A 22,681-nucleotide genomic window follows, 5' to 3' on the forward strand; every position below is an offset into this window, starting at 1 on the left:
CTCCATTTCATCTACTTGTATCTTTCTGTAATACACACCTTCACATTTCTTCGTAATAGACCCGGGTCCCTCTCGGATCATATCGATACCAATTGGTTTTTTATTTTGTGCCAAATATTTTTGTTTCACAGATAGATGCGCTTCCTGATAAGCGATTGAGCTAGTTTTGATTAGAAGTGAGTATTGTGGTTTCTTTACATATTGAAAACAATCTACACTAGTTACACGTATCTAGTGCAGTAGTACAAGAAAACTGCTAACACTCAGCATGGTGTATCCACTGGTTCCTCGTATTTCTACCACCTACAGTTTTGGGTTTGAACCAGCAAACTTGCTTTGCATAGTCCTCACTTGTCCTACGTGAAATAATGTTTAATTGTAAAGTTGGGGATAACTCACTGGTTTCTCATGTCCATATTTGTTCTCTTTTCATTGTTTGTTTTGAAATTCGTGCAAAGCTACACGAGGCTTATCTGCACTAGCAGTCTCTAATTTAGCACTGCAAGACTAGAGGGAAGGCATCTAGTCATCACCATCCACCGTCAACTCTTGGACTACTCTTAACAACGAATAGTGGGATTGACCGTACATTACAGCGCCCCACGGATAAAAGGGCGAGCATGTTTGGTGTGATGGGGATTTGAACCCGCGACCCTAGAGTCGAGTGCCTTAACTACTCAGCCTTCATTTTTTGAAAAACCATATTGCATAATTCTTGTATCAAGATTTTTATAGTTCTAGCTGCTATACGTTTTTCTTAGAAACATCGGTTATCTTGTACTATTAGTGTTTCTGTACTCTATAAAGATTAGCAAATACACTAAATAAAAAAATATTTTAATTTATTTTATTTCTTAATTTTACTTTACATTTAATGTCTGTGTAGTATTTAAAATGTTATTGGATGATTTTAATTTTTTTTCTTTACAAATTTGATAATCTCTGATGTTAACTCCACTAAACTTGTGTCAAAATTTGAAGTATTTAGAATTAAAAATACATCTATTGGAAGGAACTATCTGAAAGTACACTGAAACTATACGAGTAATTTGAGGTTCTGAAATATTAGGTATTACTAATGTGATGTCTTGGATGGTTTAAATTTTTGCTCATGTACACAAGTATCATAAACTCATTTATTGAATTTATGCAAATTTAAATACTGACTAAGTTTTATTTATTGTATATATTTATATATATATATATACAAATCTCACACAGTAGAAAAGTTTAAAGATGACAAATATACAACAGCATCTATTGTCACAAATTAATTGTATAAGAAAAAAGAATATGAAGGAATATATTAATATTTAAACTACACCTTAGGGTAGTATTTTTTAAGCTCTCTAAAACAATATCCTTTCTATTAAACTTTTCAATTACCAAGACTCCATGAGCAATATAACAGGTAATGTTATATTTGGAAGAACAAATTTGTACACTGGTACAAAAATCAAAGTTTTGCAGTTTTTTTTCTATACTTGCATTTCTACCAAATCCTGAGATAAGCAATACAATTTTATTTTGCATAAGATTATTAAGTTCATGTTTTAAACAGTTAAGTCCAAAAGGTACAATCACTTTTGGATAATTTATACACACTGAAGTCTTAATACTCAATTATTTTGAATGTTTATCAGTGGTAATGTACAAAACATTAACAAATTATCTTTCAATTCATTCACTGTGATCCACATTTAAAAAAAATCTTATTAAAACAGGTTTAGAATAAATTATGGTAGTAATAAAAACACATCCTATATTTTATGTTAGAACTGGACAACAAATACTTGTGTCTTCCAAAACTTGAAATGTTTTTGTTTTGTTTTAAAAATCCTCACTACCTTACAGTTCTGAGAAGTTAAGACAGAAATGTATAAAATAATAAATGCTATAACATGTAATACTAAATTACTGGAATAACATATGCATAATATATACAATTTGTTGGACAATGTGCTTAATGAGTATTTATAGAAAGTGAAACAAGACAAAAGGATTGTTTTTTTTTACAAGACTAGGATATGAAGCTGTTTTCCAAAGCTAACAAACAAAAACTGAACTCAGAATAAAAAATAAACATATTTCAGGTAGTTATGGTTTTAAGAAACAAAATGTTATAATGGAAAATTATGGAAACTTAATAAAAACCCTCATTAGTGAGTAAGTCTTAAACTTTACAATAGAAGTTCTTTTTACTTTCTCACATTTTCTTTATTATTTGCCTTACTTTGAGAAGCACCACCAAACAATATTGGTGGGGGTATTAGGCATTATTGTCATTTCAAACAAACATTATTTCTAACACCATCTGAGCCCAAACTCAAAATAGTCAGAAAAGTTTGAGAGGATTCACTTTGAACTTCTTATAAAACAGGTAACATTATGCAACTAAGCACTGTAGTGCAATGTGATTACAACAAAACAAGTGATATTTCACATAAATAAGCAATCCCTTTCATCGTATTACATATACTTCCAATATTAACAACTTTAATGCTTTTAATCAGTTTTACATTCAAACTTTCATTTTTAATTAACCTGAACTAAATACAATTACTCCCATCTAGTCAAGAGTATCAAAATGATTTAAAATAAGAAATTATATCCAAATAAATTTATTTATCAAATTACTTGCAATAAAGTAATTCATCTTCTCTGTCAGCTTCACAATCATAAAGAGCCTTACAGCAAGGCTTCAAACTGTCATGATGCTGGGAAGGTAAAATAATATCAGATCCAATTTAAAAAATGTTTAAAAAATTTCCAATTTTTCTTAAGTATGTGCTAATTACTTTTTGTTTTCACAACAAAAGTAAACAAAAAAGAAATGATTATAGGAAAATATATCCCCCTACTATTTGACAACTTGTGTTTCATAGTTATTTGCTATCTGGGTAAGCCTGAGTAACATATTTTGTTTGACTTACTTTGATATCAAAATGATGTTATTAGCAGAACTAGAAAGTTTCTCCTCTCTATAAAGTACTTTCTACAGAACCAATTTATGGTTCAACCTAAAAATGTGAATACTTCACATTTTAACAATTTCAAGCTGGAATGTTCATAGTTTTATAATAAAGCTACTTCACTGCACAGTCTAGGAAGAAATTTTATGACTATGATATTAACCTTTTTTCTCTCTTAAGTTCAGTAAACTAAGATTGAAAAAAACCCTTCCTAGTTCTTAGGATCAAAAATGGTGTGAAGGAATGTTACTGTTTCCTCCAAAAAGGTATTGTACTACAGATTATTAACATCAGAAAACATACTGCCACGTACAATGCTAAAACACACCATGCTGTGACTACATTTAAGACTTTTGAGAAATTCAGTCGTAACTGTAGTTTCCTACCTAAGACTGACTAAAGAGCAGTATTATTAAATGTTGGGTCAACTCAAACACCTTAGTTGACACCTTTCATTTATAAAAAAAAAAATAATAATAAAAGAGCATAAACTCAAACAATTTTTATAAACATTAACAAGCACTTTAAAAAAGGAGCAATGGCAGTTTTAGATATCTTTACAGAAGTCCATAAAAACCTCTGAAAATTCTGCCTTTATGTTGTTCCGTAGTGTAGTCCACCACTCCTTTTATGTTCCACATGTGAATAGAAACTTTGGTTTATATTAACTCTGTTTTCCTCAATTTATTATTACAGCATGTGGACAAAACTTGCTGGAAATACTCCTCTTCGCTGAGGTTCCCCTTCAATCATTCCCTCCATCCACTCCTCATCATCAGTAGTTTCACTGATTATCACAATGATCTCTCCTTCACTAAAAGATAATTCATCCTCTCTATCAGCTTCACAATCATAAAGAGCCTTACAGCGAGGCTTCAAACTGTCATGACGCTGGGAAGGTAAAATATTAGATTGTTTAACCACTAAAGTATACTTATGTATCAAACGTAATATTTAGACTAGAAGAAATGTGTGTGTATATTTGAATAACTGCACCATAAAAGGGTTATTTCCTAAACTACACAACATTTAATGAAAATATTTTTTATTGAACATGTTGGAAAATAAGCATTATTATTATTAACAAGATTAGTAAAAAACTGTTCATCTAAAAAAAAACAAGAGATTCTCAAAAAGTACAGAAATATGTTGAATCAAAATGCAAGTAATATATTTTCAAGTCTAAAACATTAGGGACTCTAAAACAAGTAAACAAGGCTGGAAATAGTGTCTACGTTACATTCTCAAGCTACAAGCCCCTATTTTGACTCCATGTGTATAGTACTATCAATTTAAAAATAGCTATAATTATATGAAATAGTGATATATGCTGTGGTAATAATTACTGAATACACTCACAGTTTCAGCTAAGTGTGAGGAATAATAGAAAAAAAATCACCACCACTTCTTAGTAGATACATCCTACTGGGGTAATCATTCACTGTTAAAAACTTGTTAAAATACATTGGAAGAAATCCATGTAAAGACAGCAAACTTGAGTAACAATGAACAATGGTGACTTGACTAACAATGTGCAACAGCAAAACTGGGAACCCTTCACATGACAGTTTCCAATTAACAAACTAAAAAATGCTCAAGTTGTAGTTGCTAACTAGTGCTCACACTATGAAAAAACTGAATTTTATGATATGAAGGATTTACATAATTTTTTAGTATAACAAAATTAACAAGACTGAATTAACTTTAAAAATGTTTTTTTTTTTTGCAAAATTCCTGTTCAATGCCACACTACAGAAGATATAATATGTAACAATTTTATAGCAGAGTTAAATAATAATTTGTAGCTTGAACAAACTGCCAGAATTAGATCTCCAGCACTGTTTTCTTAATTTTTTTAATCATTATTTGTATGTTTTGAAGTCTCAGTTTTTAATTACTTTGTATGCTGAATTTTTTTAATGCACAGCAATGGACAAATAGATGCCTAGAGTTTGATATAATTCCCACTGAGTGCATATAAAAGTTTATTATGAAATATGAAAAAAATTATGAAATCACTCATTTTGCTTATTTATCAATGTTTGAGTGGTCTTGTATATTGAAAAGGAAGGTTTTGAGTATTGTCTAAGGAACAAGTTTTCTTTTTAAGGTGGTTTTGACTAAATGTTCTATTAGTTTTGAGAAAACTTGTGCAATTCCTATTACAAACTAATATAATGATTCCTGATTACAGCAACAGATATTGTTGTGCATTTTATTAGATTAATAAAGCAAAATTTTTAAAAACCTAGAAGATATTAAAAAAATTGATTTTGTTTAGTTTTATTATAGGTAAAAATTAATACCCTTGAATGAAACCATAATTTTTGTTGAATAAATACATTTCATATTTCCTTATAAAATGCAGTATATAATACCTTCCTTGGTGGAGGAACTGGCACAACTGTATGACCCGACTCTGTATCTGAAGCCAAGGAAGATAAACTATCTGACGATTGTCCATTACTGAGTCTTTTCTGTTGCTGATTACTCAAACCTTTAAAACAATCATAAAAAACTCTTAATAGCTTACGAAATCAAAATAAAGTACACATACTTTATTCTTAGGTTCTTAATTAATAGTAAATTTACATATTATTACAAAAGATCGTTTACTAACTACAGATTTTACCATTTACAGACTGATATGTACAGATTTGATATCACTGCAGACCAGTTACACATTCAGTTACTTCACATGTATACATGGATTTTGTGTAAATATATAAATACAGGTGTGTAGTGTGTGTAATTTCTATATAAAGAGATATGTTGATGTACTCACAGGAAGTTGTATTACACTTTAAGAAAATGACTTACAAGATTTGATACCACGGATAATATACTTAGCACTTATATGTGTTTGATTCACAATGAGTTCCTAAACATCAGACAAGCAAACCCACTAGAAGTAAACGTATTGCTGGTGAATACGTCATAGATTTCTTCAAAGAAAGATACTTGGAATACAAGCCTGTTCAACAATGAAGAGGCAAATAATGTTTTGAAGAGGGCTTTCACTGTCCTCTATGAAGGTAGAAACATTCACACAACAGAAAATTTAGATTGATTGATTGATTGATTTAGTGTTTTATGGCACAAAGCAGCGAGGCTATCTGCGCCAGACATTCGGTAAAAATGTAAAAAAAAAATAAATAAATAAATAAATGTAGTAATAGACATAAATGGAACTGAAGGTAAAACAAAAAAGTATAAAACCAATGTTGACACCTAGTCTACAATGTTAAGATAAAAGGTAGAGTATAAGAAGTTGTAAGGTATTTACTCTAGCAAAAAGGTAATGATCATAACCCGCCAGGAAGATTAACAGGTAAGTTCAAGAACCACCGTCAATCACCTGAAGTTGGCCTTTCCAGTCCTGGTTCTGGGTTATGTGTCATAGCAGCTATTATCAAAATGTAAAAGAAAGTAAAAGTTTTAAAGACACTCCATAAAATCGTAATAATGAGTAGCCAAATGTCCAGTAAAAGGATAAAGTCAAGTAAATGGAGTAAAATTTGTAGAAGTAATTGAAGATAGAAGCAAAACGGCAATTAAGACAGAAAATGGCGTAAAACCAATGTTGACATCCAGTCAACAAGGTTGTAAAGAACTACCTGTAGCAGAATGGTAATGATCGTAACCCGCCAGGAAGACTAACAGGTAAGTATAAAACCACCGTCAGTCACCTGAAGTTGGTCTTTCCAGTCCTGGTTCCGGGTTATGAGTCAATATGGCCAGTACTAAAAGTTAATTAGTAAAAGTGTGAAATGATATGCAGTAAAGTATAATAACAACTTCCAGGATGACTAACGAGTAGTTCAAGCGGATAGTTCAAACAGGAGCGTTAGTCACCTGAAGTTGGCCTTTCCAGTCCTGGTGTCGAGTTATTTAATGTTCTGGCCATTGTCCAATGTCAAATTGAAGGAGAAAGATTAAAACTGTAAAAAAGGAACCACAATTAAAAGGTGTAATGAATAAACATGCAACACTTAAATGAGATTAAAAGGTTAATGGCCATTAAAAAATTAAAAACATTATCAAGGTGGACAGAGTCACCATCACCAATAACTCTGTCCAATGTTACAGATTGACCCTGGGAAAAAATATGTTTAAAATATTGCCGTCGTTGAGAATTGTAACGATGGCAAGAAAGTAAAATGTGGCTGATAGTGATTTGAGTGTTACACAAATTACACATTGGTGCATCAGTTCCAGATAAAAGAAAATGATGAGTTAAAAACTGTGACCAATGCGTAGCCTAGTGAGAACAACTTCCTCCTTCCGAACTTTACGGAAGCTAGATGGCCAAAGTCCAATTTTGGGTTTGATTTGAAAAGTTTGTTGTCACGCTGCTCACTCAAGTGGACTGCCAGCTGGCACGGAGCCGACCCTTGAAGATAACACCATAGTCCATGTGCGGAATAGGCATAGGAGTGATGGTGCTGAAGCAGACATATTTAGCTGCCATGTCTGCAAGCTCGCTCCTCGAATACCAACATGGCCTGGTATCCAGAAAAACTGGATTGAAGTAGCTGCTAATGAGAAACGGGCCAGTCGGTTCTGAATATCAGCGAGAATAGGATGTGAGCCAACGTGTAGCGATTCCAAGGCAAGTATAGAACTAAGCGAATCAGTATAAATAGTGCAGTTGGAGTACTGCTCAGCTGCAATATGATCCAGGGCAAGAGATATGGCATACAGTTCAGCAGTGAACACAGAAGCTGTAGAAGGGATTCTGCGTGCAACTACTGATCCATAGCAAACCATAGCAGAGCCCACTGAATTACCTGATTTGGAACCATCTGTATAAATAGGAACTGAATGATTGTTTGAAAGATATTCATTGAATAAAAGACGGTACTTCCAATCTGGAGTATCTGCCTTTTTTAGGTGACTGAAAGAAAGGTCACATTTGGGGCTGTAATAAGCCATGGTGGGATGGGCCGACCTGTGGAACATGCAATGTTATCCAAGGACAGACCCAATTCATCCAATTGCTTCGGATGCTAAGGCCAAACGGAGCAATGACAGATCGTCTGTTCTGAAAAGTACTGCCCACCGAGGAAGGAAAACACATTTCCAGGTGGGATGCTTTGGTAAGGAATGAAGTTTGAAGTATATTGTAAAGATAGTTGCAAACGGCGAAGGTGTAGAGAAGGTTCATGAGATTCAATGTATATACTTTGAACTGGAGAGGTGCGGAAAGCCCAGTGCAGAGTCGAAGTCCTTGGTGATGAACGGGTCCAGCATCTTTAAGGCTGAGGTCTGGCAGAGCCATAGACCATTGATCCATAATCGAGTTTCGATCTAATAAGAGCACGATATACCTTTAACATTGAACAGCGATCTGCCCCAACTGGTAGAAGAGAGAACACGGAGGATGTTCAGTGCTCTTGTGCATTTGACCCGCTGCTTTAAGTGTGGTATAAAGGTCAGTTTACGATCAAAGATAAGCCCCAAGAACTTGGTCTCCGGGACAACTGGCAGCAAAACTCCACCGATATGAAGTTCAGGATCAGGGTGAATACCCGTCGACGGCAAAAGTGCATGCACACAGTTTTGGAGAGAGAGAAATTAAAGCCGTTCGCCATAGTCCACTTCCATTACACAATTGAGGGCGGTTTGTAGTTGCCGCTCAATATATCTCATGTTTGACGACTGACATGAGATGTGAAAGTCATCGACATACAGCCCATTCGCAACAGTGAGAGGGAGTTGTTCAGTGATGGCATTTATCTTTATACTGAAGAGTGTAACACTCAATACACATCCTTGAGGGACTCCAAGTTCCTGTACAAAAGAACGGGAAAGTGTCGAACCCACACGAACCTGGAATCTCCTGTCCATTAAAAAATTTTTAATAAACATGGGTAGATGGCCACGTAACCCATATGTATGGAGGTCTCAAAAACGCCATACCTCCATGTTGTGTCGTAAGCCTTCTCTATGTCAAAGAATATTGATACAAGATGTTGGCGGCTGAGAAAGGCTTCTCTGATAGATGTTTCAAGACAATTAGGTGGTCTGTGGTGGAGTGCTGTCGACGGAACCCACACTGGGTGGCGAGAGGAGGTTGTTTGATTCAAGGAACCAAACAAGACGAGCATTAACCATCCTTTCTAATGTCTTACAGAGACAGCTTGTCAAAGCAATTGGACGGTAGTTTGAAGGAATCTTGGGATCTTTCCTGGCTTAGAGAAAGGTAAAATAATAGCCTGGCCAAGCATCAGGAAAAACATTCTTCTGCCAGATCCGGTTGAAAACAATCAGAAGGACATTAAGAGAAGCAGGAGATAAATGGTGCAGCATGTCATAATGAATATCATCAGGTCCAACAGACGTACTGGCAGACCGATGAAGGGCCATTTTAGTTCCACCAGGGTAAAAGGACGATTATAGTCAAAGAAACAGTTAGTTGAAAGGAAAGAGGTGATCGCTCGCCTGAGTCTTGATGGCCAGGAAGGTGGAGGAACAAGCAGAAGTGCTAGATACCGGCAAAAGCTTTCACCTAGAGTGTTAGCGATGTTCGAACATCAGTCACCTCCTGACCATCAGAGAGTAAGATCGAGAGGGGATAGAATTGTAGTGTCCATTAACCTTTCGAATCCTGTCCCATATGATCTTGGAACTGGTGGTAGAAGATATACTGGTTGTGAACTTAATCCAAGATTCCTTCTGGCTGTGACGTCTTACCCACCTAGCATGTGCACGGCCCGCTGGAAAGCAACCCGGTTTGAAAGTGTGGGATATCTACGAAAAGTATCCCAGGCCCGCTTTTGAGCCTTCCGTGCTAAGTGGCAAGCAGGATTCCACCACGGACGAGGATATCGTGGAAAACGTGTCGAGGTTTTAGGAATACACTGAGCAGCTGCATGTGTAATACAGTCAGTTACCGCTGCTACACAGTAGTCTATTGATGGCTGATTTACGATGGCAGGATCAAGTTCTGCGAGAGCAGTGAAAGTGGACCAGTCTGCCTGATCCAGCTTCCACCGGGCACGCGGGTAGGGTGGCATCGACCACGCCAGTCTCTCTTATAAGGATTGGAAAATGATCACTGCCTAGTGGATTACTGTCAACCCTCCATGAAAAATGGGAAAATAATGAAGGGGAGCAAACTGAGAGATCAATAGCGGTAAAGGACTGACTAGGTGCATGAAAGTAAGTGGAAGAACCAGTATTGAAAAGAGAAAGATTGTGATCAGAGAGCATCCGCTCTACAGATCGCCCTCCCATCTATAATAGCACTTCCCAGAGGGGATGATGTCCATTAAAATCCCTAGGATTAGAAACGGAGATGGCAATTGTTCAACGAGAGCATCCAGATCTGATTGATCATAAGTCTTTCCAGGGGACAGGTACAGAGAACAAACAGTGATGGTATGACCCAAGGAAATACGGATGGCTACAGCCTCCAAGGGTGTGTTGAGTGACAAAGACAGGGTGGGCACGTGTTGATCAACCAACAGTGCCACCCCTCCATGTACTCGACCATCACACAACCTGTCATTTCTGTACAGAGAAAACTGCCGAATGGAGACAGTATCAGCAGTTTTGAGAAATGTTTCTTGTAAAGAAAGACAAACAGGATGGTAGGAAGCAATCAGCGTTTTGATATCATCCAGATTAGAACGTAAACCTCGACAGTTCCATTGTATCAAGGTGGCCATTTTAAGAACGGGTAGGTGAAGTGGCTGGAGAACCCTTCGGTTTACGACCACGCTTTTTTTCTTTACTGTCTTTAGTTGGAGGAGGTCTATCAACCTCCATGGATCCTGCTCTGTGTCGGTGGGCAGGTTTTGTTATTGGAAGGGAATCTAGTGACTGAGGACGAACCGAATAATTGTGTTGTCTCTTGTGGTGGGAGAAAAGATGTATCAGAAGAAATGCCTGTATTTGAAACTGAAGGACGTGGATCTTGAGGTGTGTTGGAAGGTATGGGAGGGACAGAGATAGGTGTGGTAGTTGATTCATCAACCTTTTAACCACGGAGGTCAAAAGGCTTTTCATTTGTTTTGAAAACGATTCTTTTGGAGGCACAGAGAGATCTGTCTGCACTCCCACTGTAGTTGTGGAATGAAGTGCAGCAGCATATGTCCGAGATGGAGTTGTGGACAGCAATTTCCGAGCCTCAGGATAACTAATGTTATGTGTCGTTTTCAAACGCTGCACCTCTTTTCCTCCAACCATTTTGGGCAAGAATGAAAGTATGAGGGTGAGAACCATTGCAGTTTACGCAATGTGGGTTCATGTCACAGTCATAGGCATCGTGGTCCTTGCCTCCACAACGAGCACATGTCAGGGAACCACGACAAGATGTCTTTGAGTGGCGAATCTCTGACATTGGAAACATCAAGAGGGTTTGGTATGTATGGCGAACCCTGCAATGAGATAACCTGCCTTGATAGTGGCAGGTGCACGTGGTGAAGTAAATGTTAAAACGAGGGTATTTGTTGGCAGTGTAATTCCATCTTTGAAAGTGGAGATGCCTCACTGCAGAAACTCCTTGAGTGGAGAGACCAGCGAGAATCTCTGACTCGAACGCTCTTCAAATCCTTTCAACAATAACTCCTCGTGAAGAATTCAAGGCAGCATGGGGTGTAACCTCAATAGGTATATCCCCAATTGCCTTTGATTTCAACAGGAGTTCACTGTGTTGGGATGTGGATGTTTCAACTAATATGTCACCAGATCAAGTTTCTTTACTGATTTTGAGAGCCAGCAAGTCCCTCTAGTCCCTTTTGAATAAAAAAAGGGGACATTTGCCCTAAAGGTTTTTCCGAAAGAGAATGTAATATAAGAAAATGAGGTACATGTGTTACTGATGTTGAAGATTGCTGTTCTGAGTATTCAAGACGTGGTCGCTACCCATTGACTGTTTTTTTACAATTTTATTTAAATTTTTTGAGGATCCATAGGAAAGGGAAAAATTTCGGTACCCACTGACCCCACCCACCATGGAGCCCTACAAGGGGACGCACTACAAAGTCACGCAAGGACAATGCAGCAACGCCAGGGTTTCGTGAGCACTATACCCAAACACCAGCATCAGGCACAATGTCCACAACACCCGTTGAGAACTTCCAACACTGGTACTTGGTTGACTCTAGCCCAAGTGGACCAGCCGATTGACCCAGGGGGCTACCCAAAGGCCGCCTGTCTACAGGAATTCGAGGCCAAAGTGGTGTGTTAGGGTTGGACCCCTCAACCACCAGGATCTTCTCCTCCCCTTCACGGGTCGCCACGCACGGCAAACACGTGGGTGGATGTTTAGATCCCAGAGAAGGTAACCAGATAGAACAGAACCTTCCCTGGGAGGTCCCCTCACCACGTACAGGAATCCACACCGAGGGGCAGAAAATTTAGAACAGCAACAGGTTTTAAAAGTCCATCTCAAATCAATCCCTCTTCTATAAAATAAAGGTTATGGTTATAAAAGAGAACTTTTTAATTAAAAAAAAAACAGTCATACCATCAAAACTTGCTGTTTTCAAAAGAAAGATGGCTGAATTACAACATAACCAATACGTTACCTAATGTAGCTCCAATGAATTGTAATGCTTTTGACCTTTTTAAATGCAGTCTTGAAGACAATTTTCGAACACAGTGTGGGTTTTGTGGAAAAGTTTTCAAGATAAATGGTCTAAAACTGACCTTGCCATTCTTTGCAGAAGCTCATCATAATGGAAAATGCTATGTATAGCTGAGTATAAACTGAGTAGGAAACTAAGCATAACCAATGATGGAGCGAGTAGTTTCAAAGGCAACAGGAGACTTGAAATATTCTTATCAAGGGCAATTAACCTTCAGTATAAGTATGTACTGAAGTATGCAATTTAGAAGCCTTTAACAAGTTTTTAAAAGACGGTACGCGAATAGAAACCTTTGGAATACTATTAGTTATCTTAAGAATTTATATGTTTTTTAGTTCTGTACAACTCATAAACTGTCTGACATCAATACAGCAGCCATCTTGACTTGTAACTGGAAAAAGGGGATGGTGATAAATTCCCTCATCTACAGAAAATGATCTGAGTTCAGTTAAAAGTTAACTATTTAATTCAATTTTCCATATCCTTCTGCCTCAGTTATGGGATGTTTGAAAACTGGGAAATTTATCAAAAAAGTAAGAAGACTAAGGTATATTATCATACTCAATCAGGGGTGTAGATTTTTTTTTACACCCGATTTGGGGGGAGATGATTTTTGCAACCACTTATGTGGACTGTTAAATTTGCAAATTGGTAATCTCTGATTACGTGAACCTGAAAGCTGTAAACATGCAGTCATAGAGTAATCTTGTTGCCACAATACTTGCATGTATACCTAGGCCTACTGACTGATACTTAGGAACTATCGCTTAGATCAAAATGCTTAGAAGCACGCCGATATTAAAGATGTACATTTCAGCTACTGAAAAAGCCTACATCTAGGCCTAATTATGTAATTCGATTGATAAGAACACGAGAATCACAAGAACAAACATACAATTTGTAGGCCTGTGATGCAATAAAACAATTCAACAGACCAAACTGTAGGGGGAAGGGATGATTGTATGCACCATATCCCCCACCTAAAATGAAGGGGGGGGGATGTATATCCCCATTGGCCCATGAACTACGACCCTGTACTCAATTCATTTTATGAAGAATCACTTAATGCTAAAAACAGAATTATAATGATTATTAGCTTTTGCCTTTTTATAACAATAAGTTTTCTTTTTAAAAATATTATGTTTTTTGGGACTACTGTTTTAAGCTGCATGTACACGTCTTGTAGTGTATCCAGTAAATCATACACTAGTTCACCATGGTTTATTATGTTAACTAAACCAAAAACTGGATTTTTCATCAGTGACAAAAAAAAAAGTGAGTGTTTTCTAAAAAAAAAGGATTTTTTTCTAGGAAGTACTGCACAAAAAAGTGTGGTGATTGTGCTCTTGAACTGCAAGAAACTTTATATCAAAATATTTATGAAATTTACTGTAAACTAATGTTTTTATACATTAAAAGTGTTACCATTTATTAAAAAAACAAGTTTTTAATAACCCCAGTTTCTCAGTACTACATTTAAAAATCAGATCAATAAATGTTATCAAACTCTCACGTACAGTCTTAGCAAAAGTCATGTTCTTTTATTTAAAATTGTATTATATTATAAAGAAATGGTTGTTGCACATGTTGCAGCTATTTTTCTAATTAACCAAAATCTTGAGAACCAAAAGTGTGAAATTTTATAAATTTTTGTTTATGGTGTCATTGAACAGATGGCACAGGAGTTATGGTTACATCCATTGATACTGACACATTTGCTGTGTCCATTGTAATAAGATTATTGTCACTAAATTTTAAATTAATTTTACTGTTTTCATGCAATTTTATATTCTGAGGTAAATAGCATAAAAAATAAGTCAGCTAGTGATATTTTCATTTTTTAGTACAAATGATAATATGAATCCACTTACGAAAAAATATTAAGAAATAATTATGCTATAATGACTGAAAGTATACCATATTTTACACTTAAAGAAAACTCATCCAGTTGATTTCTTACATACATGTTGACAATATCTTCTTCCATATTTTTTTTATTTAACTAAATAAAAACTTTCAGTAAAAATTTCAGCATCAGAATTTGGATATTTTACTTAAAGCATCTCTCTCTTCAAGTGTGTTAAAAAAACCCTAAGGTGTCACGTGTACACCTGTGTGCCAAATTTGAAGATTAAAATAAAAATAATAAAATTATCTCAATTTCAAAAAGATTTTAAAATCAACATTTTGCAACATTTATTAAGTATATTCACAATGAAAAATTAACACCATGTTCAAACCTAGGTTCCTGCACAGCACTTAGCAATTTCACCTTGAAATAAATTTTAAAAAAATTTCTTTAGAATTTTGCTGCCTATCCCAAAAAAGTAGATTTATATTTGCTTAAAAAATTATTTTTTAAGAATATAAACATTTATGTATTATTTTTCATATTATCCTATGTTTTCACTGACTTTTATTAGTAAAGCCTTGCATTCTCACCCTTTTACAACCTCAAAACACCTAATCTAAACTCTGGATAATGAAGAATTACTTTGAAATTGCTATAGGTAAAGTTTAAATGTCATTGGACATAGCATATTAAACTATGTGCAGCAAGTTTAAGTCATTAAAGTGGTACAAGAACACCAGACTCTTATGGAAAGTTCAGAAGATTCAAGAACAAATCACAGTTCTGGAAACTTAATTTATTTAGGTATTATTTGTATTTGAGAAAATTTGTGTTAAGTTATATTTGTTTAAAAGCTGTGGAAACATTTCTGTAATACAAATCATCAGGTAGATCTGGTTAGGTTTAGAGAGCACAGTAGATTATAGCAGAATATTACAAGGACTCAAATCTTTATTTATTGAACATTATTAAGTTCATTGCATTTAAATAATGCACATACAAAAAACATTTTATCAGTAAACTACATTAATTAGATATAAATTACTGTTGACTAAGAACTTTGTTAGTACAAATACTGTAACCCAGTTTGACCTGACAATTTTGAAAGTCACTGATCAATATTTGTCAATTTTGGGGTACTTGTAATGATTTATAGCCACAAATGGTGACAGCAGTAATTGACAAAATAAAGAATAAAAAGAAATATGTCAATGAATATCCACCTAGCTGAAACTGATTGGAAATATAAACAAAACAGAGCTTGTAACAAAAAAGTTTGGAAATATCAAAACATACATAAAATTAAGAAAAATTAAACATTTTGTAAGCAGTAAAAACAAATACTAGTTAGAAAGTTCATTCAAAGTCTTATTCAATTTGGTTAGGTGTTTCCTCTGTGAGAGAGAAAAAACTAAGGGACATCAACAAAATGTTTCTGGTGTATCAGGATTAATATCAGGACACATTAATCACAAGGTTAAAAGTGGATTGAAAATCAAAAGAAAAAGAAAATTATGCATCACTATATAAGAGTTTGAAATTTATTTACTCACTAGGTTGTCCTGAAGAAGGAGGAGGCCATTTTGGTTTGTGAATAGAACCATAGACCTGTGATGATGCTCTTTCTGAAGTACTATGTTTTAAAAAACATCAACAAAACAAAGTCAGGCAACACAAATATTTCACACATGAATTTACATACTCATATATTTATATTAATCCAAAAACTTAAAAGCTGCTTTCACTTAATAACACAATACATTTGTTTCACTAAGATAAGACTGTAAAATACATTAAAAACTGAATTCTGATCACTAGAGTAGTTTTTAATACAGAGTACCTAAAAATTTAAAACAAACATATAACGATGAGGTGTCCCTACAATTCCAAACTACATGTTCCTTAAAGTTTTTTACCTTTTCAATGAGGGAAACTGTGGATTTTTTGGAAGCACCTGCTTAGCTCCAACTGTAAAAATAACTTATGTAAGTGTCAAGAATATATGAAGTAACAATTACCAGAGTTTTAAATATTTAGGTAAACAATTACACATTTTCACAATGTTATCTCTCAATAATTTTAGCCTAACATACTTTACCCAAGAAAACCAATATAGATTATTACTATCCTAACACTTAAAAATTAGAAAAGTTATATTATTATGTAAAAAAACTAACCCTTTCATCAGCTGGATAGATCTCTAAAATATAGCTTTTTAAACACCAGATTCTGATTGTCATCAGGAAATGATTAATCAAGAAACAGAGCTTTGATATAATTGATGTGAATTTAAACCTAATTATCAACCATAATATTCATTAGGCTCACCCTTAATATGTAAATTGTAAGAAATTAACCAAAAACTGTTCACTAGACATGATTCCTTCAAAAAGTGATGTTAACATTATGTTTAAGCTGCAATGTTCATTACAATACTTCATAAACATCTAAATACAGCAATCATCACTAGCAGACACATAACACTAAAACTAAAAACTGTAACTTGTATACACTTCATTCACACTTGAGTTGTAGCTAATCAAACCCACTACAATTATGTAATCTTTATCATAAAATTTTATTTAAAATTAATACCAAGATCATTTTATGCAACATGAACAAAGAAATAGCTCTAACCATTCAATAATACATGATGGCACCATAATATACTTTGGAAAAAAAACAGTCTTTATCTCAAACATTAAATTATACAATATGCATTCTAAAATTTAAAGGTTAATAGCTACTTCACAAATTTTATGGTATATTTTAAAACATTTTAGAAAAAAACGATTTTATTTCAGACAGATTGACATTTACAAATGGTAACATTTATCAACCAAAAATTAAAAGTACCTTCAGAATTAATGATGTTCTTAAACAAATTAGAAGTTTTCTCACAATCAGTTACTTACATGATCCAATTATTTTTGCTTCAGTGCAGAAGCACCCAGATACTCAAGTGAGTAAAACTTGTATAATTAATTTAAATATAATTAAATTATACAATCATACAGTTCTAAGCCTAATAATAAATATCAGCATTAAGAATAAAAGAACAAGTATAACACAATGACGTAATATATATAAACTGAACTTGTAAATAACTAACGTGTTACTTAGGTAAAACAACCTTCAATCTATTATTTAGTGTATAACTGGAGAAATTTGAAAGTGCTTGAAAATTTGGATGTTTAAATAAACTTGAATTATATATGAAGTATCAGTCTGAAAATACTTTTTCTCCCTTCATTGAAATTTCTTTTTAAAAATGGACATTTTATATTTACAGTCGACAAAATGGTATTTCATCATCATTCAAATATTCATCACTGATCAAAACTTTGTTCAGTACAAAATTTTTCACCCAAAGAGAGAGAACAATTTTAGCTTTTTTTAACTTTTAGGAAAGGTATTTATATAATGTCTACGTAAATAATATGAATAACTGAAATCTTTACCTAAATGAGCACCCACTGGTGTCTGTTGTCCCCGACTAGTGGCCACATTGTGATTGCTTGTGGACATGAAGTCAGTTGAGTGATTGCGTTTGTGTACTGCACTTGATGGAGACTGAGAAAGACCTGGATCAGAAGGTGTACGAGTGTGGCAAACAGTACCTGAAGCAAGACTAGGAGGAGGGGGAGCAGCTCTTTTCTTCATACTACCATTAGAGTTCAACCCTGGAACTAACAAGAGTAATGGACTAAGCAGTCAGTATTTTTACATAATTACCTTACTGTACACAACATGCTAATTGTCTTTCATATACAGTCATATAACAAATGTTTGTGTTTAAAAAATATCTATCATATTACTTAAAAAAATCTTATTTGTCTTCCACTGTTTTATATAAGTAATGAATGACTAGCTGAGTGTGTAGTATCCAAATACTTTTGATGATACAGGTATTCACGTCTTGATTTTATGTTAATTTACATTCATTCATTTCATACATACACACATGCATGCATGCACATACATTTGTTATTTATAGTTTCATTTCTGTAGTCACAGGATTAATTCATAGCCTGCCTTTATGGCTAGATTATTTTTTTCATTGTTTCACTATTTTTGACATTGTGAGAATCACACATGATCCAAAAAACACTCCAGCTAAAAAGTTCAAAGCTTGCCAGAAATAAAAACATCAACCATTTCCAGCCTGGCTCTTCAAGGCTTTACAGGAGGAAAAATGACAATATCAAGTTATAAAACATTTTGTCTGATTCCTCCCCTCATATTACCCTCAAAATATTATGGTAAAAAATATTCATATTTTCTACTTTTGTTTGTTATATTAAAATTTTGTTTTGGGTCAAGTAATCATACAAAATTGAAATTAGTAGTCCTAATTACCAATTTTTACATCCTTTTGTGATTATTACTTTTGTTAAACTTTCTGCCTGCACAGAAAAAATATGTCACAGTATGATACAAAGCCAGACATAAAAATATTTTCAATGAGTATGTTGCTTGTTTTTACTTGGATAGTTTGATTAAAAAAAAAGGAAAATTTTGAAAAATTCAAATTTCAGTAGCAAGTTTTGTTTCACAATTTAAGTTTCTGAAGCTGAAAATGTTATAAATATATCATATTAAACTTGGAATTATTTTTCTTCTTGTAATCTAGTTGCTGTAAAATTCCTTTTTTTTTCCCCATGATATGGAATGTAAGTTTTCAAACATTCAATTAACACATCACAAAACTTGGTCCAAATCCTTTGTTTGTAATGGTTTAAGTTATTAATGATTATTTTTTATTCCTTTTTATCCTACTAAAAAGTAACAAATTAACTTAATAGGTTTTTATACATGTTTATATTCTTGGTTTAAAGCAATTGCTTTGGTAGATCATTTTTGGCAAACAAGAACTCTCACTGTAGTAACCTGGCACCCAGAGATGAAGGTAATAATTAGTACAGTAAAGTGAATAAGTTTTTATGTGAATGAGGTTTAACTTTAAGAAGAGATAGTGAGGACAATGGTGACTTTAAAAATGGAAACTTTCTCAAAGCTACGCAAGTTTTGGAGAAATTCAACCCATTTACGGCAAAGCATCTGGAGTCATGAGGCAATCCAGGATGTGGATGCATATCCTGTCATCCACAACTCATGAAGAAAGACTCTCCTTTTAATGGGGGATGGGAGTTTTCAAGGCAATTTCCAATGAAGTGTTGTAAGGTACTTCACTATAATCATCAATTCATCATCAGATGTTTCCAACTGTATCATATTTTACTACATGAGTGAAGAAGCAGTAACTGAAGAGCTATTCCTCTAACAAGAGTCAATAAGTATTTATACAAGCAATTTAATGGCCAATGTAGAACTGGGAAATGTTGAAGGAGATATACAAGAAGCAACTGGACAGTCATACAACAAATCAAATGCCCAGAAAATGCAGTGGCCTACAGACTTCTCTAAAAAACAAAATGAGCACATATGCTGTGTTCTGTCTGCATTCTCTGAACTTGGTAGGACTCAATACTGTTAAAAGCTGTCAGTGTGCTTCCAACTTTTTTTTTTTTGTCTTTCTTCAGCTTCTATACAATTTCTGCATTTCTTCTGCACACTGATGGGAGAAGATATTGTTCAGGTCTCACATGAAAAAAAGATAAGTCTATTATGTTTAATATGTATCATTGACAGGAGGACAGGAATACCAAGTTGAGTCTTTTATCCCAGACATTGACAAGGTGACTGTATTTTGTCCTGTATGTACCTCATCATGCATGCTTACCTAATTGATTTGGACAATTCTTTCCCAAAAGAGATGGTGCACTTCTCTAAGTTCATAGAATATGACATCACCCCCTTCAACACAAGAATGCCTACAAGTTATTCAATGCAACAAGCTCAAATCTGTCTTTCATAATTTGTAAGTAGCATTCTGGATTTATCCAAGTCGTCACAGATTTCCTTTGTGTAATCACTAAACCCTCCTAAATACATTTCAAATGTATTTTTCCAGTAAAACCTACCTTAATTAAAAATGGAATCAATCAATTTGACCAACCTCATAATCACACACAAAAAAGAAATAAATCTAAATCACCCTTTTTTTCTCTCTAAGATGACTTCAAGTTGTAACATGAAACTACATTTGTTTATCCTAAGTAACCTAAACTTGTAACAGTATAAGCCTATTCATGATTAAATGTTATTGTTTTATTGTCCTTTTGATTGCCCTTTAAATGATTTCTAAGTACTAGCCATGCCATTTTAAGTTGTAAGTCATTCTTGGTAAGTGCAGCTCATGTTAATGTTATCGAACTACATTACCCATATGCTGTTTGTGTGCTTGCCTTGTACCTCAAGAAACCATTTTAGGATATTATCTTTTATATTACCTAATCTACTTTTAACTAACCTAAAAAAATCCTAAAAACCTAATTATGTGAATAATGCACATTTAATTTCTTACTCTTCCAAAGGGCAGTTGAAAAACAGAGAAGACAAGATATTTAGAGAAAATATGAAATATATGTCATACTAAGAGAAATTTTGGTTTTTTAAAAAATATTTCCTTGTAGAATTAGTAACTTACTACTTATATACTATTAAAATTTGTATTGTTAACTAAGACTTTAGCTAACAATACCAATTAGCATAACATAAACAAAAAGTAGGTTAATAAAAGTTTCAACATAAGGCATTAAAAACCTATCTGTCATGCATAGTAATAGACACTTGGGGTGAAAGAGAACTCATCTTTATTAAGATTTAAACTTATATGCACTAACCCATGGGCTTTTTGCTTTGAGGTGGAGGTGGTGGAGGCATGATACGTGGTGCAGGTACTGGACTTTGTTTTGGCCCCTCACATATCAATGCAGATATTTTGGGTGGGGAGTCATTCCCTATAACACTGGAAGGTCGAGAATGGCATCGCCTTTCAGGTGTAGTTTGGTTGCCCTACAAGGAAAAAAGTTGAAAAACAAAACTGTTTTAGGAAATAATACTAAATTCTTATGATAAAATTAAAACTTTGCTGTGTATTTTAAAACAATAAACATTTAAGTTGAAAGGTATACTATAGATTCACATAAAATATAGTACAAAACTAAAATATCTGCATATGTCATACAATGTTAGCAGTAACAACAAAATATCTAATTTTGCTGATATACTACTGATCACACAAAAAATACAACATAATAAAGAAAAGTGCTTACACAAAATATATTACAATTTATGTTTCATAAAAATCCTATTGCTTTGATCATTTAAACTCAAACCTCAAACTGTAAAGCAAAAAGAAAAATCCTATCTCTTAAAAAAAGAAAAAAAGAACATTATAACTTGTTTTTCATAGCACTTTTCAACAGTTGAAAAATATTATTTACAATCACAGTAAAACAATATTGTTACAAATGACTAATTTCAAAATTTTAAGGCATACAAACCAATAACTGACATGCATGAGAAATTATTAATCACTAGAGAGTAAAAGAATAAACAAACACAATGAAAACAATATTAATGTTTCACTGAAGTTTATATATCACATCACAATTCATTTTCAGGCAACAGCACAGCAGGCTTGAAATAAACAAGTAACAAATTAAAAAAGCATCGTACGGAAGTGAAAAATATATTTTCATCAAGAACGCAGTATAGTAAAGTTCAGTACACAGGTAAAGCATATGGAAGTCCTTTCATGCCACTTACTTGAATTACTGTTGAAGAAATAAGACAGAAAAACATTATATGATTAAAATGAAAATAACACATTCTGAGGATAGTTTTCTTTTTTTTTTTTGGAAAGGGCTGTGGTTATGCAGGAAGAGCCAATGTTAGTTGTAACTAATCAAGCAACTCACTCAGGGAAACACTGGCACAAATATATTACCCAATTTGAAAGTGATGATTTGTCCTTATATAATACTATTTTGATTTATTCTGTTGCTGTAAACTGCATGGGTTTTAATCCTTTTGTAATATAATTAGTACTGAACAACACATGCTATGGTTTCTGCTGTAATCCAAAATTCCTGAATTGTAGCAGAAAAAGTTTCATTCCAAGGGCTGAGAGGGGATTTATTAATATGTTTACCAATGGAGTGAGTATGACTCTTTCTCCAAAGTTTCTCTGTTCAAGTGCAGAAAGAGAGAATTTTCTGATGTAGTTGTCTAGCCTGCTTGTCCCATTAACCAAGTGTTTAAAAGAACCCATGGTAAATAACCGATACTGAAACATACAAGACGATATCAGTGTAAAAGTAAAAATAATCCACAATTTCTTTTCTAACTATCAA

At 33.9% G+C, this 22,681-nt stretch overlaps 1 protein-coding gene across 1 annotated transcript in view; it reads right to left on the reverse strand.

Annotated features, from left to right (window-relative positions):
* Window positions 1–3,513: 3,513 nt before the first annotated feature.
* Window positions 3,514–22,681, reverse strand: part of LOC143252683 (arfGAP with SH3 domain, ANK repeat and PH domain-containing protein-like) — a 97,527-nt gene continuing 78,359 nt past the window's right edge. Inside the window, 7 exon segments of the mRNA XM_076505205.1 lie at window positions 3,514–3,863; window positions 5,351–5,469; window positions 15,974–16,053; window positions 16,337–16,388; window positions 17,882–18,109; window positions 21,167–21,338; window positions 22,480–22,614. Coding sequence (XP_076361320.1) covers window positions 3,663–3,863; window positions 5,351–5,469; window positions 15,974–16,053; window positions 16,337–16,388; window positions 17,882–18,109; window positions 21,167–21,338; window positions 22,480–22,614 — 987 coding nt within the window. The 3' untranslated portion in view covers window positions 3,514–3,662.

The sequence above is a fragment of the Tachypleus tridentatus genome, chromosome 6, assembly GCF_004210375.1.
Source record: "Tachypleus tridentatus isolate NWPU-2018 chromosome 6, ASM421037v1, whole genome shotgun sequence".
In the NCBI taxonomy this organism is placed as follows: Eukaryota; Metazoa; Arthropoda; class Merostomata; order Xiphosura; family Limulidae; genus Tachypleus; species Tachypleus tridentatus.